This window comes from Aotus nancymaae, unplaced genomic scaffold (genome assembly GCF_030222135.1).
Source record: "Aotus nancymaae isolate 86718 unplaced genomic scaffold, 86718_ANA_hifiasm-v0.15.2.pri h1tg000029l, whole genome shotgun sequence".
Lineage (NCBI taxonomy): Eukaryota > Metazoa > Chordata > Mammalia > Primates > Aotidae > Aotus > Aotus nancymaae.
The window spans coordinates 79,642,143-79,658,081 of NW_026988442.1; the positions used below are offsets into that span (position 1 = coordinate 79,642,143).

The following is a 15,939-nucleotide window of genomic DNA, read 5'->3' on the forward strand; positions in this document are numbered from 1 at the left end:
CTGCTTACATGAGATCAATTTTTTTGTAGCTTTTGCACATGAATGAGAACATGCAATATTTATCTTTTAGTTCCTGGCTTATTTTCACTTAATGTCCTCTGGGCTTATCTGTGTTGCCAAGAATGACAGGATTTCATTCTTTTTTTGTGGCTGAATAGTATTGTGCATATATACTACACATATCCATATGGACACTTAGGTTGATTTCATATTTTGGCTATTGTGAAGAGCATTGCAGTAAACATGAAGGTGCAGGTATCTCTGATATAGTAACTTCTTTTCCTTTGTATAAATATCTAGTAGTAGGGTGGCTGGAGCATATGGTATTTCTATTTGCGGTTTTTTGAGGAACCTCTGTGCTGTTTTTCATAGTGTCTCTACCTGTTAACATTCCCCCCATGTTATATATGAGTTCCCTTTTCTCCACATTCTTGCCAGCATTTGTAATTTTTTGATTTTTTGATAATAGCCATTCTAACTGTGGTGAGATGGTATCTCTTTGTGGTTTTGATGTGCATTTTCCTGATGATTAGTCATGTTGAACATTTTTTCATGTATTTATTGGCCATTTGTGTGATTTCTTTTGAGAAATGTCTATTTAGATTATTTGCCCTTTTTAAAAATCAGTGGTTTTTTTTTTTTTTTTTTTTTTTTTTTTTTTGCTGTTGAATTGTTTGAGTTCCTTATATATTCTGGATGTTAATTCCCTGTCAGATGTACAGTTTGCAGGAATTTTCACTCATTCCATAACTTGTATTTTCACTCTGTTGATGGTTTTCCTTGTAGAAGGGTTTTAGTTTAATATAATCCCTTTTGTCTATTTCTACTTACATTTCCTGTGCTTCTGAGATCTTATTTGTAAAATCTTTTCCCATACCAATGTTGTGAGGGGTTTTTCCTAAGTTTTCTTCTAGTACTTTTATAGTTTTGGGTCTTACTTTTAAATCTTTAATTCATTTTGAGTTGATTTTTCTGTATGGTGAGAGATAGAGGTCTTGTTTCATAAGGAGAAACACTTGACTGGGGTAGTGTAGAGATGAGAAAGTAAGTTTAATTTTGAACAGATTGTGTATGAGGTACCTGTGAGACATCTGAGATTTTGTTGGAGTCAAATATGTGGATTTTGGTTGAGATTACCCAGGGGAGCGTATGACAGGGGAAGAGGCCAAGGACCGAACTTGAGCAGTGTGCCAGTTAGGTTTGAGTAGAGGAGGAAAAGTCTGCGAAAGAGGCTGAGAAAGCATGGGTAGAGATGTAGAGGTAAACACTGTGGAGTGGTGCTGAGATGAGCTAGAGCCCATAGATAATTTACTGTCTTTAGCTACAAGGTGATCATTTGTAACCTTAATGAGAATAGTTTTAGATGAGTAGTTGGGCTAGATGAAAGTAGTCTTGTGAGTGGTAGGCCAGGAAAAAGTAACAATAAGAGTACTGTTCATTGAGTTTTAGTTGTAATTGGGAGGGAGAGATGAAGAGACACATTTCAAGGATAAGATGGAAGACGTATCTGAATGCTAATATGAAAGAACTATTGAAAGATTATCTTACATTTTAATGGAAGTAAATGAGAAAAAAAGACTAAGTATGGAATCCATTTTACAGATTTGGAATCAGTTTTACAGGTTTGAATTTTTGACTGTTGGCTTCTGCTTCTTCTGCAAAATGTGTGGTGGCATCATCTGCTGGTAATGGAATAGATGCGGGGAGAAGATGAATTCTGAGTGGTAGGGGCAGCAATAGAAAATCATCATTGTGGAGAGTAAAGATGAACAGAGTAGAGAAGCAAAGGCTTGCCAGGCAAGGTTAGGCCCATTTGAGAATAATGATTATGAATTCTTAGTTTTAACAACCCACTTACAAATGTTTCTGCAGTACAGTCAACATTTTGGAAATGAGAAGTTTATGTTAGGGATATATGCTGAGTTGGATTTTCGTAGACAGGATGAAAAAAGGATGTGTGAAGTAAAAGAGATGGGTCAAAATCTAGACTGTGTATATTGATGGTTAGGGAATAATTAAAGCAATCAATGGACTGAAAGGCTTAATTGTGTTCAAAAGAGATATCTGGAGGTGGTTGAGTATGCTAGTATAATAAGAGGTTGGGATTAGAGAAGGGTTTGCCTACAGTTCAGGGATTGAGAGATGATAGTGATCATGATATAAAATCTATACTGTGACCAAAATGGAAGAGAAACCCCTGAAGGTGATGAAATCAGTCAGTCGAGAGGCTGGAGTTCCTCTCCATTAATTCTGTCCACTCATTTTAAACACATTTTCAAGTCTTCTGAGTGCTACAGACAAACCAGAACAAAACTTCTCTCATTCCTACCTTCTGGCCTCAGCAATTTAACTATTGTTTTGTTTTCCTCTTTCCTTTTAAAACCATTCTTCTTACTGAGTCTCAAGATATTTGATACGCTTTTTGTTAAATCCAATTATATGTAACAATTTTCATCCTTCTTGATTTGTCTTTCTTTTGCAGGATTACTCTGATGGTTCTCTTCCTAACATGGAATATTTGTTTTCTTTGTTTTTATTTGTTGTTTGTATTGCCACTGATTTCTCCTTTGCCACTGCTCAAATGTTGGTTTCTCCAGGTACTGCCTTCAGTTCTCTTTTTTTTCCTCTTCTCATAAAATGGTATGACTCAATCTTTTATTCTTTCATTAAAGACTTTCTCTAGGTGGTCTCATCCATTCCTTTGTCTGCAGCCACAGACTAGATCTCTACTTTCAGTTCCTTGACTACATCTCCATCTACCTATTTCCTGGCTCTTGAGTTTTAATATATCCAAAACAAAATATATTATATATAATCCACTCTTGTTTACTCCAAGATCAGACCATACACACTTTTTATGTTTTGATTAATGGATCTTGTCCATCCTGACTTCAAAGCTAGAAACCTATTGATATATCTTCTGAGTTTTCTTTTCTTTCTCTTTCTTTCTTTTTTTTTTTGGAGACAGGTGTCTTGCCCTGTTGCCCATGTTGGAATGTAGTGGTGAGATACTGGCTCACTGCAGCCTTGACCCCCTGGACTCAAGTGATCCTACCACCTCAGCCTCTTGAGTAGCTGGGTCTACAGGTGTGTACCACCACACCTGGCTAATTAAAAAATTTGTTTTTGTAGAGACAAGGTCTCACTATATTGCTTAGGCTGGTCTCAAACTCCTGGGCTCAAGCCATCCTCTCACCTTGACCTTCCAAAGTGCTGGGGTTATAGGTGTGAGCCACATGCCTAGCCCTTTCTTATTCTTACTGACTGAGAAATCTTCAATGTCGACTAATGTCATCCATACCACAATTGATACTCTTGTTCTCTCTCTCAGTTCTATTGAGGTTCATTTCAGCTTTCCCAATGCTGCTATAATAATCTTCCTAAAAACTGTTCTTACTCCCCTGCTTAAAAATTTCTATGCTTTTCTATTTCTTACAGAATAAAACCCAAATGCCAGGCAAATTTTTGAGAATCTGTTTCCTTTGATCTAGAACTGGTATATCTCTCTACATACCTCACCTCAAACCTTTTGGCACATATATTTCTCACTGATACCCTCAGTTTTTGTTTTTGTTTTATATCATGCAGTGTTTGTCTTTTGATGTATCTTTTTCTGTTCTCCACAAGTTCCTCCATACCTCTCATTCCCCTGCCAAAAAAATCCAAAAAACAGAAAGCAAAAGTGAGAATGTTGCTTCTTTAAGACCCAGGTTAGATATGACCTCCTCAGTGAAACCTTTTCTCTCACAAGACAAGGCGATCATCTTGTTCGAGGAACTATTTATTTATGAGACAGTGTCACTCTGTTGCCCAGGTTGGAGTGGAGCGATGTGATGTTGGCTCACTGAAACCTCTGTCTCCTGGGTTCAAGAGATTCTCCTGCCTCAGCCTCCCCAATAACTGGGATTGCAGGTGTCTGCCACCATGCCTGACTGATTTTTGTATTTTCAGTAGAGATGGGGGTCTCACCATATTGGCCAGGACGGTCTCGAACTCCTGACCTCAAATAATCCACCCACTTCAACTTCCCAAAGTGCTGGGATTACCGGAGTCTCACTCTGTTGCCCAGGCTGGATTGCAGTGGAGTGATCTCGGCTCACTGCAACCTCTGCTTCCTGAGTTCAAGTGATTCTTCTGCCTCAGCCTCCCAAGTAGCTGGGATTACAGGCGTGTGCTTATATTTTTAGTGGAGATGGGGTTTCACTATGTTGGCTAGGCTGGTCTCAAACTCCTGACCTCAGGTGATCTGCTCGTCTCAGCCTCCCACAGTGCTGGGATTACAGGCATGAGCCGCTGTACCCAGTCAGAACTTAATTTTTTAAAAAACCTGTAATGTAACATTTGTTCGTATGTATTTCTTTCACTAGACTGAGTTTTTTGTGTTCAGGATGTCCTTATTCATTTGTGCCAGTGGCTCACAGTAGGTACACAGTGATAATTGATGAAAAAATAATACTTTAAACATTTAAATTAGTAAACTTCTAGTAATGTTAAAAATTGAATGATACAGTAACTACAGTTTTTTCCTTCCCTAAAGCAAACTGGGGAGAAGTCATTTTATAAGTATAATGCCTTAAAAAGTAGTGTGGAAATAGAGTAAGAAGTAGATGTTAGGGATGGATACTACAAGATATATTTGTTATTAATTTGTTTAACTTTAGGTATCAAATGTATTATGTTCATGGAATTATATGGAATTATATTCTGTTACAGAGGTTCACAGAATTCCTCAGTGCCATTAGTGTTTCAGTAACATTTTTCACCATGCTACCTAGATCAAAAGAAATGTCTAATAACTCTGTTCATTAAATACCTAGGTCTAGGCAACTTCGTAGCCACTTGAAAAAAAATAAGACGCTTAAATTGGAAATATTATTGTTTCATTGCTGAGTAATCACATTACCGTTAGGATGCTTATTTCTGTTAGGCACTGCACAACTTTTCAAACCTGGAATCAGATGGTACATTGCGACCTTGATTTCTTGTTTTACCTGGATGTTATTTTGTGATATACTTACTGAGTACTAGTTCGGTCAGGAGACCCCCCCGACCCAGGCAGGCTGAAGGTATTGAGAGGCAGACACCCAGATCTAGCACAACAGAGTACATCTATCCTGGGACCAATAGCCTGAGAGCCTGCGGGGCTGATGGCTCTCCAGACTGAAGACCCTAAGCAGATTTTTGTCCCCGTATTTATTTGTTCTTTGACAGATGATTCTTATTAATACACAGGTGTTTTCCATATACACATAACTCAAGAATATACCAAGTAGGCAGCTGTTACTCACCTATCACTAATTACAAACTAAAAGGTATCCTCCACAAAGGAGCCATGGGGGCAGGGTAAACTTAATGTTTCTCAATAGTGATACTTGATTTTTGTCCCAGCAACTGCTGTCAACCCAGCTTCTCAAAGGAATAATATCATTAAAAGGAATATATGATAGTATGATTTATTGTTGAAACTGAATTACGTGACTTGTAGATCATGCAGTGTCCAACTGATGTTGAGTATCACTGTATTTCCCTGAAAAATTTAAACTACTTTGTAGTGTCCTTGTGAATTTATGGTAGTACACTGGGGTGCCTACTTCATTTTCTGTGGCTATAATAAATACTTGAGATGGAGTAATTTATAAAGAAAAGAGGTTTATTTTGACTCACCGTTCTGGAGGTGAGGAGGTCCAAGATGAGTTGGCCACATCTGGTCGACCTCTGGTAAGAGCCTCATGCTGCTTCATAACATGTTGGGGAAGGGTAGGGGAAAATGACAAAATACAAGGGACAGCCTCACTTTGTAACAGCCTGCCTTCAACTCCCTGGAGAATTAACTCAGTCCTGCTGAGAGCTGCATTAATTCTTGTAATGACCTGATCACCTCTTAAAGGCCCCACCACCTCTCAATACCGTAACACTTGGCAATTAAATTTTAACGTGAGTTTTTGTGGGGAGACACCACATCCAAATCGTAGTTAGGTATCTTGGCACACAGTTTTGGAAGCAGGATTCTTATAAATTTATAAAACTTTTCTTATAAAATTTTATATGCTTGATTCTTATGATTATTCTAGGTATCTACTTACTAGGTGCACTTTTTATATTTAGCATATGACAAATACTTGTTAATGAGCTAATTAATTAAAAATTAAGGAGATTTTGATGAAGTATGGTTTTTTAGGCTTAATTTTTGTAGGTTAACTTATCCTTTTATTACAAAACTTTTAAAATCTAGAAAGATTAGTACAATGACCTTTCATTTAGATTTAATAGTTTTTAACATTTTTACATACTCACTTTGTTGTTATTGAACCATCTGACGATGCATTGTTGGACTAATTTATCTTTAAATCTTTTAAAGATGGTATGTAGTATCACACCTAAGAAAATGTATCCTCATCTAATATCCCCTAATGATCTAATATTTCCTTTTTGTGGTTTTATTTTTTATACTAATAAGATTTAATTTGTATTTCCCTTTTTGTTTTAATAGTGGCCAATCCGCCATGGTATAGTTGAAGATTGGGACTTAATGGAAAGGTTTATGGAGCAAGTGATCTTTAAATATTTAAGGGCAGAACCTGAAGACCATTATTTTCTTTTGGTAAGTTACAAGTTATACTTTCACTGAGGATATTTTTGAATACACTTAATGAAAACATTTTATAACACTTCTTTGGTATACTTTGGTTATTAAGTTATCATATGTCTGAATGACTTTATTATAAAGTTGTATCATCTTTAAGACCATCTGGTTATGGCTACAGGATAATAGTAGTATGTCAAAGCACCACATTTTAAACACTTAAGAAGTGCTTTGGTAATTAGTATCTAATCTTATGATAGGAGCAGTAAGTAATGTTCAGAAAAAAGTTAGTGGCACTTCCTTTTTTTGCTTTTTAAAAAATAATCTGATTATTTCATTGGTATTTCTTCTTAACAAAAATATAATTTAATTTTTGAACATCTTTTTATTAAAGCAATGCATTTTCATAACTTAAAAAATCAAATGCCTTTATAAGATTTAAAACAACCAAATAACACTTTCCTTTCTTACCTCTCCCATCCTTTGATTCATATTCCCTGGAGGCAAACATTTCAATTTTTGAAAAGGTTTGCCCTGGTAGTAATCTTACAAATTTAACATGTTTCTTCTATTTCTTATGTTTTTAAAAATATTATACATTATTTACCAACTTCCTAATAAGAAAAATGAGAATTTCCTTTTTTTCCTTTTCTCTCCTTCAACACAAAATGTCTATCCTTTCCCTGCTCCTCACATTTAGTTATATCACAGTTTCTGGTTAAATTCATATTCTGTGTCTTATTATGGTGATTTTGATGGACTATAAAGTTGAAAGAACCAGACTATGGACACTCATATACCCACAATCTAGATTTGATGATTAACCTTAACATTTGGCTGTAATTGCTTCATGACGTCTGTCCATCTGTCACTTCATTTTAGTTTTTAAATCACTTCAAAATTATTTGCAAATGGGAGTAATTTGACCCCTACATACTTTAGCATGTATTTAATCAGCTGGAGCTATGATTTGTGTATGGTGATTCTTTTCATATAAAATTTATATACCATAAAATCACCGATCTGCACCATTTGACCAGGGGTTGGCAAACTTGAAAAGAGCAGATAGCAATTATTTTTGGCTTTGTGGGTGATATAGTCTCTGAATAAACTTAATGAGAACTTAATGGGTCTCTGTCACAGCTACTCAGCTGTGCTGTTGTAGCATGTTAGCAGCCACATACAATACTTAAAGTCATAGGTATGGCTGTGTTTCAACAAATTCCTTTTTACTGAAACAGGTGGTGGGCTGCATTTGACCTGCAGGATGCATGATGTGATTTGTCCAGTCTTTGTTGGTTACATACATCTGTGTAACCTAAACTCTTACCAAGATACAGAGAACTTTACTATCAGCCTAGAAAGTTTTCTCATGCCCTTTTGTAATTAATCTCTGCTGCCATGTCCTAGAGACAACCACTGTTTTCTTTCTTTTTACAGCTGAGATTAGTTTTGCCCATATATGAGTGTCATATAAATGGAATCATGCAATATGTGTTTTTTGGTGAAACACTTTTACTTAGCATAATCTCGAGATGGATTCATGTTGTTACATATACTGGTGATCTGTTGCTTTTTGTTGCTGGGTGGTATTCTGTTGTATGAATTTGCCTCACTTTATCCATTTTCCCATTGATGAACACCTGAGTTATTTCCAGTGCTTTTTTTTTTTGTTTTGTTTTTGAGACAGGGTTTTGCTCTGTGGCCCAGGCTGGAATGCAGTGGAGCAATCATGGCTCACTGCAGCTTTGACCACCCAGCTCAAACGGTTCTCCCAGCTCAGCTTCCTGAGTAGCTAGGACAACAGGCCCGGGCCACCACACCTGTCTAATGTTTTCTGGTTTAGTGATGGAGTCTCACTTTGTTGCCCAGCCTGGTCTTGAACTCCTGGGCTCAAGTGATCCTCCCGCCTTGGCGTCTCAGAGTGCTGCCACCATACCTGGCCTATTTCTAGGTTTTGACTATAATAAAGTAGTTTGACCATACAAGACTTTTTGTGGACATATGTTTTCATTTCTCTTGTCTAAATATGTAGGTATGGAATTGCAGTGTCATAGGGTAGATGCATGATTGGTTTTTTTAGGAAAACTTTTGCAGATGCCTCCTCCCCCCCAGTAATGCACTAGTAATCTGGTTCTATTGAACAATTTGGTTTGTCAGTCTTTTAAACTTCTTTGTTTTTGAGACACAGTCTTGCTCTGTTGCCCAGGCTGGAGTGCAGTGCTGTGCTCTCAGCTCACTGTAACCTCCGCCTCCCAGGTTCTAGCGATTTTTGTGCCTCAGCTTCTAGAGTAGCTGGGATTACAGGCATGTAACCACACCTGGGTAATTTTTGTAATTTTAGTAGATACAGGTTTTTGCCATGTTGGCCAGGCTTGTCTTAAACTTCTGGCCTCAAGTGATCTGCCCACCTCAGCCTCCCAAAGTTCTGGGATTATAGGCATGAGCCACTGCTCTGCTGGCTTGTCAGTCTTTTTAATTTTAGCCATTCTGGTTAAAATTAAAATATTTTTCATTTGCTTTAAATTTAAATTTAAATTTTCTGATGTTGAGCAGTCTTTCATGTACTATTATTATTATTAGCTGTTTGTATATTTTCCTTCATGGGGTCCTCTGATTATTTTTAATGTAGATTTTTTTTTTCTTGGAGTTTATAATTTAACTGCCTTGGTTTTTACTTAATTTGGTATGTGTTCATCAGTAAATTATCTCCAGACTTTTAAACATAGCTTCAGAACTCTTCTAAATAAGTTTAAACACCTCAGGGAGTTTAGCTTATAAAGGTTTTATGTAAAGTAAGGTGTACTTAGTTTTACTTTTATTATGTTTCTTTTGAAATAATAATTTAAAAAATTAATCCATTAATTTTTAATGGATTAAAGTTTTATCACTTTTACCTTTGTGATTTGTGCTCCTTAAATTTAAGGAATCATTCCTTACCTTAAGGTCAAAAAGAGAATTCTGTATTTTTTTTTTTTTTTGAGACTGAGTTTCACTCTTGTTACCCAGGCTGGCTGGAGTGCAATGGTGCGATCTCGGCTCACCACAACCTCCGCCTCCTGGGTTCAGGCAATTCTCTTGCCTCAGCCTCCTGAGTAGCTGGGATTACAGGCATGCCCCACCATGCCCAGCTAATTTTTTTTGTATTTTTAGTAGAGACAGGGTTTCACCATGTTGACCAGGATGGTCTCGATCTCTTGACCTCGTGATCCACCTGCTTTGGCCTCCCAAAGTGCTGGGATTACAGGCGTGAGCCACCGCGCCTGGCCCGAATTCTGTATTTTTTAAATTTAAAAATTTTTTCTTCATATTTAAGTATTTGAGATACCACAAAGGATTGGATTGTCAGTCAGACCCACAAGAATAAGAGGTCTTACCTAGTGTCAATCGTTAAAAATTGAAACGATTTAAGTGATCATAAGGCATAGGTGAAACATTAAGTTCAAGATTGCCAGATCTCTGGGTCCCTCTTTGCCTCTTTAGAGTATGTTCTGTCCTAGACTTAACCTGAGGTTTCTAAGTGATGTATGCAGTCATATAACTTAAACAGAAAGAAGAGTGCTGTGTAAACATCTCTATTCTATGCTCTTAACAGGTAAACTAATAGGATATTTTTCAGAAAGCTATACCATTAGATCTGTAGAATCTCAGCTTGTTTACTGTAATCCTAGATAGTTTGGAGACATTCTGCTAAAAGTATTACTTAGATGAGGGCTGTCCTGCTGGCAGATAACATTGATGTTTTTTCCTGGAGGTTTGTCATTACCATATTTAAAGGATGGTTTGACTGTATCACCTTTTACCTACCTACCTCCAGCGCTCTATTGCCCTGCTTCATTTCTTTTTAATGTTTAATCTGTATGAGTGGCAGGATATAGGGATTCAGGGTTTTGTTTTGTTTTTAAATGTGAATTACCATATTGTTTTCAGATATGTATGGATATGTTTGAATTCTCTATAGTTTTCCTTTGATCTCTGTGTCTGTCTTTCTACCTGTAAATTTAATGCATTTTAAATAAAATGTTTGAAATAAATTACTTCTCATTTGAAAATTATAAAATTACCAAAATAATCTGATATCATCTATTTAAAATGTTATTTATTTCAATAGACTGAACCTCCATTGAATACTCCAGAAAACAGGGAATATACTGCTGAAATAATGTTTGAATCTTTCAATGTTCCAGGCTTGTACATTGCTGTGCAGGTAAGCAAGTTCATATTTATCTAAGTTTGATTCTTAAATTTTAACCTATTTTAATTTGCTGCCTAAAATACATACTTTTTTTTTTCTTTTTCCTGCAAAGGCTTAAACATAATGTCAAAGCATGTTATACTTCTTTCCTGAATTGTTAGTTTAGAAGTAATATTATGGGAAATGGAGATATATAGTCAGGAAAAGAGAAATGTTAAGTAAGTTAATGGTGTTTGGGTATTTCAAGGTCTTTCATAGGACAGAAATAAAGGAACTAATATTGAATGCTTATTCCATGAGAAGTACATTTTATATATATTCATTTATCCTTGTAAATAATCCTTTATAATTTATCCTTATAAATCTTTTTGTGCTTTATTCTGATCTTTTTTGGTTGACTTTAGGTAATCTGTAATACTTCATTTCTTTTAATTTGTACATTTATCTGTATGCAACAGTTTTCCACCCCTCAGGATCAGAGCTTACCTCATTTTTTTCTTCCTTGTAGCAAAGGCAATACCTGACATACCACAAATGGGAAGTGTGTATTAATTCATTATTTCTATTAAAGAATTTCTATTTTTTGTTTCTGTTTTTTTGTGGAGAAGGAAAATTAAAGTTGGAAGGCAACTTATTCAGCGTTAAATGGTTAGCTGTGACATAAGGCAACTGAGGTCTGTCTGACTTGGCTCTTTTTTGGGAACAGACTGAGTTTTTGTAACTCCAGGGTACACAGAATCAATAAATGATAGTTATGGATGAATATTTTAACTTGGGTAGCAAAGAACTTTTTGTTGTTTAATGAAGTCCATAAATTTAATGAGCTGCCTTTTAAGTTCTCTGTTGCTAAAAATATTTAAGGAGCTGCTTATACCTGTCATGAACTTTATAGAAGAATTCAGTCTTGAGTGGGAGGCTCTTTTTTAGTTCTTAGAATCTGAATAAAGTGAGGAGTTGGGATAATTCATCTTTCACTTGGGAGTTTTTGTTTCTCATCTTATATTAAATATGATGAACTTATGTTTAATCATATTGTCAGGTATAGCTTACTTTAAAACACTGGCATCATGAGTTTTGTTTCATTCCTCTGGAGTTGTAATTTGATATTTCAGTGATTTCTTTAGTGGCCTCTGAGTGCTCTTAATTTCATTATCTGATCTCTGTTCTGTTTTGTTGATGTTCAGTAGTCAATGACATTTCTGTAACATGATGTGCTGATACATAACTATTCTAGTTTGGGGTCTTAACTGTTCACAAAATACTTGTAAAAGTGATCAGAGATAATTCTTAGTTGTAGATGATAGTTTTGAACTTACTTAAAAAGGAAAGATATCTCACAATGAAGTCTAAACAGTATATATACATATATATGTATGTGTATATATATATTTTACTAGTGTTAAGACAGAATTTTTCATTGTAAGATCTTCAGAAAATAATGTGTAGTTCTGTTAGCCGATAGTGACTGTGTGGTGATTGTGCTAAAATGATCTTGTGTTCAGATAGGAGGGTGACCTAGATAGCTTTCTAGGTCCCTTTTAGCTATTACAGTCCAGGTAGGTAAAATAAAGCCAGTATAAGTTTAGTTGTTTTTAATTACTAGTCATATACTTTGTTTGAGGCTTGGATTGTTTAAGAAATTTAGTTTTTAAAAAATGAACTATGTTAATTTCTTAATTCTCACACTTAAAGAATTGTGTTGTATTGTCTGTACCAAGGTTTTACATAGAAAAATTTTATCAACTTTGCTTCGTAATTAAATCATCGTAGTATTTGGAAGTGTGTGATGGCATATAGTCGTATAGTTCCAAACATATGTTGCATTAAAAAAATTTGAAGATAGAATTTTTAAGAATAATAATTGTTCATAGTCATATATGTATTGAATAACTGGAGGTTGGGTGTTTGTGTACTTTATGCCTTACATTGCAATTTGTAACAGGCCAGCGCATGTGGACATAGTTTAAGTTCTGGCAAGTTAGTTCTACACTATTTCATGTGGTCTTCCATGTTTTAGCATTAGGACAGAAATAGCCTTTATAAAATATGTAACTCTTACAAATATGCTTCTAAAAGCAAATGCAAACCTGTAAGTTTGTCTTACTAAAATGTAGGGAGTGAGCTATTTCATTGCATATTACAAATTTAATTTTATGTATTTTCTTTCCACAGATACTACATTTAAAATTGAATAAAGTACTCCAGGAAACTAGTTTTGTTTTTTTTTTTTTCAATTAACTCTTTGTTTTTACTTTTTTGCCTTTCTTCTTTCTTTGTGCTCAAGGCTGTTCTTGCCTTAGCTGCATCTTGGACCTCAAGACAAGTAGGAGAACGGACATTGACTGGTACGGTAATAGACAGTGGAGATGGTGTCACTCATGTCATTCCTGTGGTAAGGCTATTTTACAGTTACTGAGCAGAATATGAAATAACACATATGGCAAAGTTAAATTATACGAACTAGTATTACTTTTAAAAAACTTTACTGTGCTTTAAAATATTGCTATAATTTGGCCATTTGTTCAGTTATAGCTATTTTTCTCACCTTTTAAAAATTTTATAAACATTTCAGAATGTTTCTTTTGCTGTAGGTTTGTACTGCATTTAAGAAAATTATGAATTGCAGTATCTGGAATGGAAGTGCATTAATGGCTTTCATTCTGTTTTCCAGTTGGATATGTTTTAGCCATTTGATGACTTCCTTTTTTTTTTTTTTTTTTGAGACAGAGTTTTGCTCTTGTTGCTCAGGATGGAGTGCAATGGCACAATCTCGGCTCACTGCAACCTCCATCTCCCAGGTTCAAGCGATTCTCCTGCCTCAGCATCCCATGTAGCTGGGATTACAGACATGCAACACCACGCCTGACTAATTTTTTATATTTTTAGTAGAGACGGGGTTTCTCCATGTCAGTCAGGCTGGTCTTGAACTCCCGACCTCAGGTGATCCACCTGCCTTGGCCTCCCATAGTGCTGGGATTACAGACGTGAGCCACCGTGCCCAGCCTCGACTTCTTTTATTTGTAATTAACAGATGTCACACTGGTATATAGGGTGACTGTATAACCATTAGTTGTAAGTACGTAAACTTTAATAGATGCTTTATGGTTTGTATTTAATAAAGCATATTAAGAAAAATGCATCAAATTAGATTATTTGTCAGAAATAACATTTTTCTTCCAAGGCCTTTGTGCTTCCAATTCTTAATGATAAATCAGGTTTAAAAAAAAATTATGCCTAATGAATTCAAAATGGCTATTAGAATTTATACTGATTATTATTAAATGGGTATATATAGAAAGGTTTATCTTTTAAAGTAATATTTATATTATGAATATCATTTGAGGAATATCATTTGAGGATATTTTGAATATCATTTAAGGAATTATTCTGAACTTTTTAAAATTCTCACTCCATTGTTTAATGCATCAGGCAGTGTCTGTTGAGGATTACATCAGGGTGACTGCCTTTGGATTAGACTCCTGGTCCTCCTCCACTTTCACCCTCATGATGTGTTGTAATAGTTTTAGTAATAACTACCATTGTTTAATGATAGCTTTATCAAGATGTAATTCATATATCATATAGTTCATTTGTTTAGAGTGTACAGTTTATTGCTTTTTAATATATTCACAAAGTCTATTTATCACCACAATTTTAGAACATTTTCATCACCCACAAAGGAACCCTGTGTCTATTAACAGTCACCCTCTATTTCCCTTGATGCCCTTAGCCCCTGGCAACCATTAATTTACTTTTTGTCTTGTGTAGATTTGCCTGCCCTGGCCATTTTATGTAAATGAAGTTATACACTCTGGTCTTCTGTGACTGGATGCTTTAACTTAGCTGAACATTTTCAAGATTCATCCATGTTATAGCATGTATAGTATTTTATTTCTTTTTATTGCTAAATAATTCATTGTATGGATATATGAGATTTTATATGGCTTTTGGGAGGTATTTTAGTAAACTTGGAAATTAGGACATGTCCAGGATCTGATAGCTTTTTATAGTTTATTTGGCAGTTTATTTTTCTTTCTTAGTAGTACATAAAATAATTGTTCATCTTAAAATTCTCATTTAAATCTGAAAATCAGTCTGTGATAAATATTATATTTTTCTTTGAGTACCTCAGTTTACTCATTACTTAAATGCAAGTTAGTGACTTGCACCAAATAATAGGTAGTGAGGCTAGGATTTGACCTGATTCTGCCTTTCTTCAGTCTTAACATCTACACATTTGAGTAGTACTATCAGTATCTTGATTATTAGAATAGGTAATTTGCAAAATAGAAGTTATCAACATGAAAAAGAATGTGTTTTAGTAAGGATATTAAGAATGACTATTCCGGCTGGTGTGATGGCCCATGCCTGTAATGCCAGCACTTTGGAAGGCCAAGGTGGGAGGATCCCTTGAGCCTAGGAGTTCAAGACCAACATGGGCAACATGGCGAAGCCCTGTCTCTACAAAAATGCAAAAATTAGTTGGATGTGGTCGTGCATACCTTTAGTCCCAGCTACTCTGGAGGCTAGGGAGGGAAGATCACCTGAGCCTGGAGAGGTTGAGTCTGCAGTGAGCTGTGGTCTCACCACTGCACTCTAGCTTGAGCAACAGAGTGAGACCTTGTCTCTTAAAAAAAAGATGGGAGGGTATTCCTGTTTATTTATTTATTTTTCTGTCTTCTTTAGAATTAATGGAGTATTTTTTATTATTCCATGTTCTCTTTCTTGTTAATAGCTATGCTGTATCTGTTGTTGTCATTTTGTTTTTGCTGGTGGTTGCTATATGAGTTGTAGTAAACATCTTTAACTTATCATTGTCTAATTACAAATAACATTCTACTGTTTCATAAATAATAATTATACAACTTGGGCTTTCTAGTCTTTGTGTTTTTATTGTCATTCATTTTACTTCTATATGTTGTGAACTCTTTAATACATTATTAACTTACTTGATTTTGAGTGGTATATTAGTTTGCTAGAACTGCTGTAATAAAGTACTACAGACTGGGTACCTAAAGAATAATTTATTTTCTCAGAGGTCTGGAGGTTAGATGTCAAAGATCAAGATTTTGGCAGGGTTGATTTCTTCAGAAGACTCTCTTGGCTTCTAGATGTCCATCTTCTTTATATGTCTTCATTTGGTCCTCCCCATACATGTCTG

The 15,939-nt window shown here is 35.4% G+C and overlaps 1 protein-coding gene across 1 annotated transcript in view; it reads left to right on the plus strand.

Annotated features, from left to right (window-relative positions):
• The window catches only part of ACTR3 (actin related protein 3), a 71,373-nt gene that overhangs the window by 29,373 nt on the left and 26,061 nt on the right, over positions 1–15,939 (plus strand). Inside the window, exons 4-6 of the mRNA XM_012468418.3 lie at positions 6,491–6,601; positions 10,695–10,790; positions 13,063–13,170. Coding sequence (XP_012323841.1) covers positions 6,491–6,601; positions 10,695–10,790; positions 13,063–13,170 — 315 coding nt within the window. The remainder of the gene's footprint in view (positions 1–6,490; positions 6,602–10,694; positions 10,791–13,062; positions 13,171–15,939) is intronic.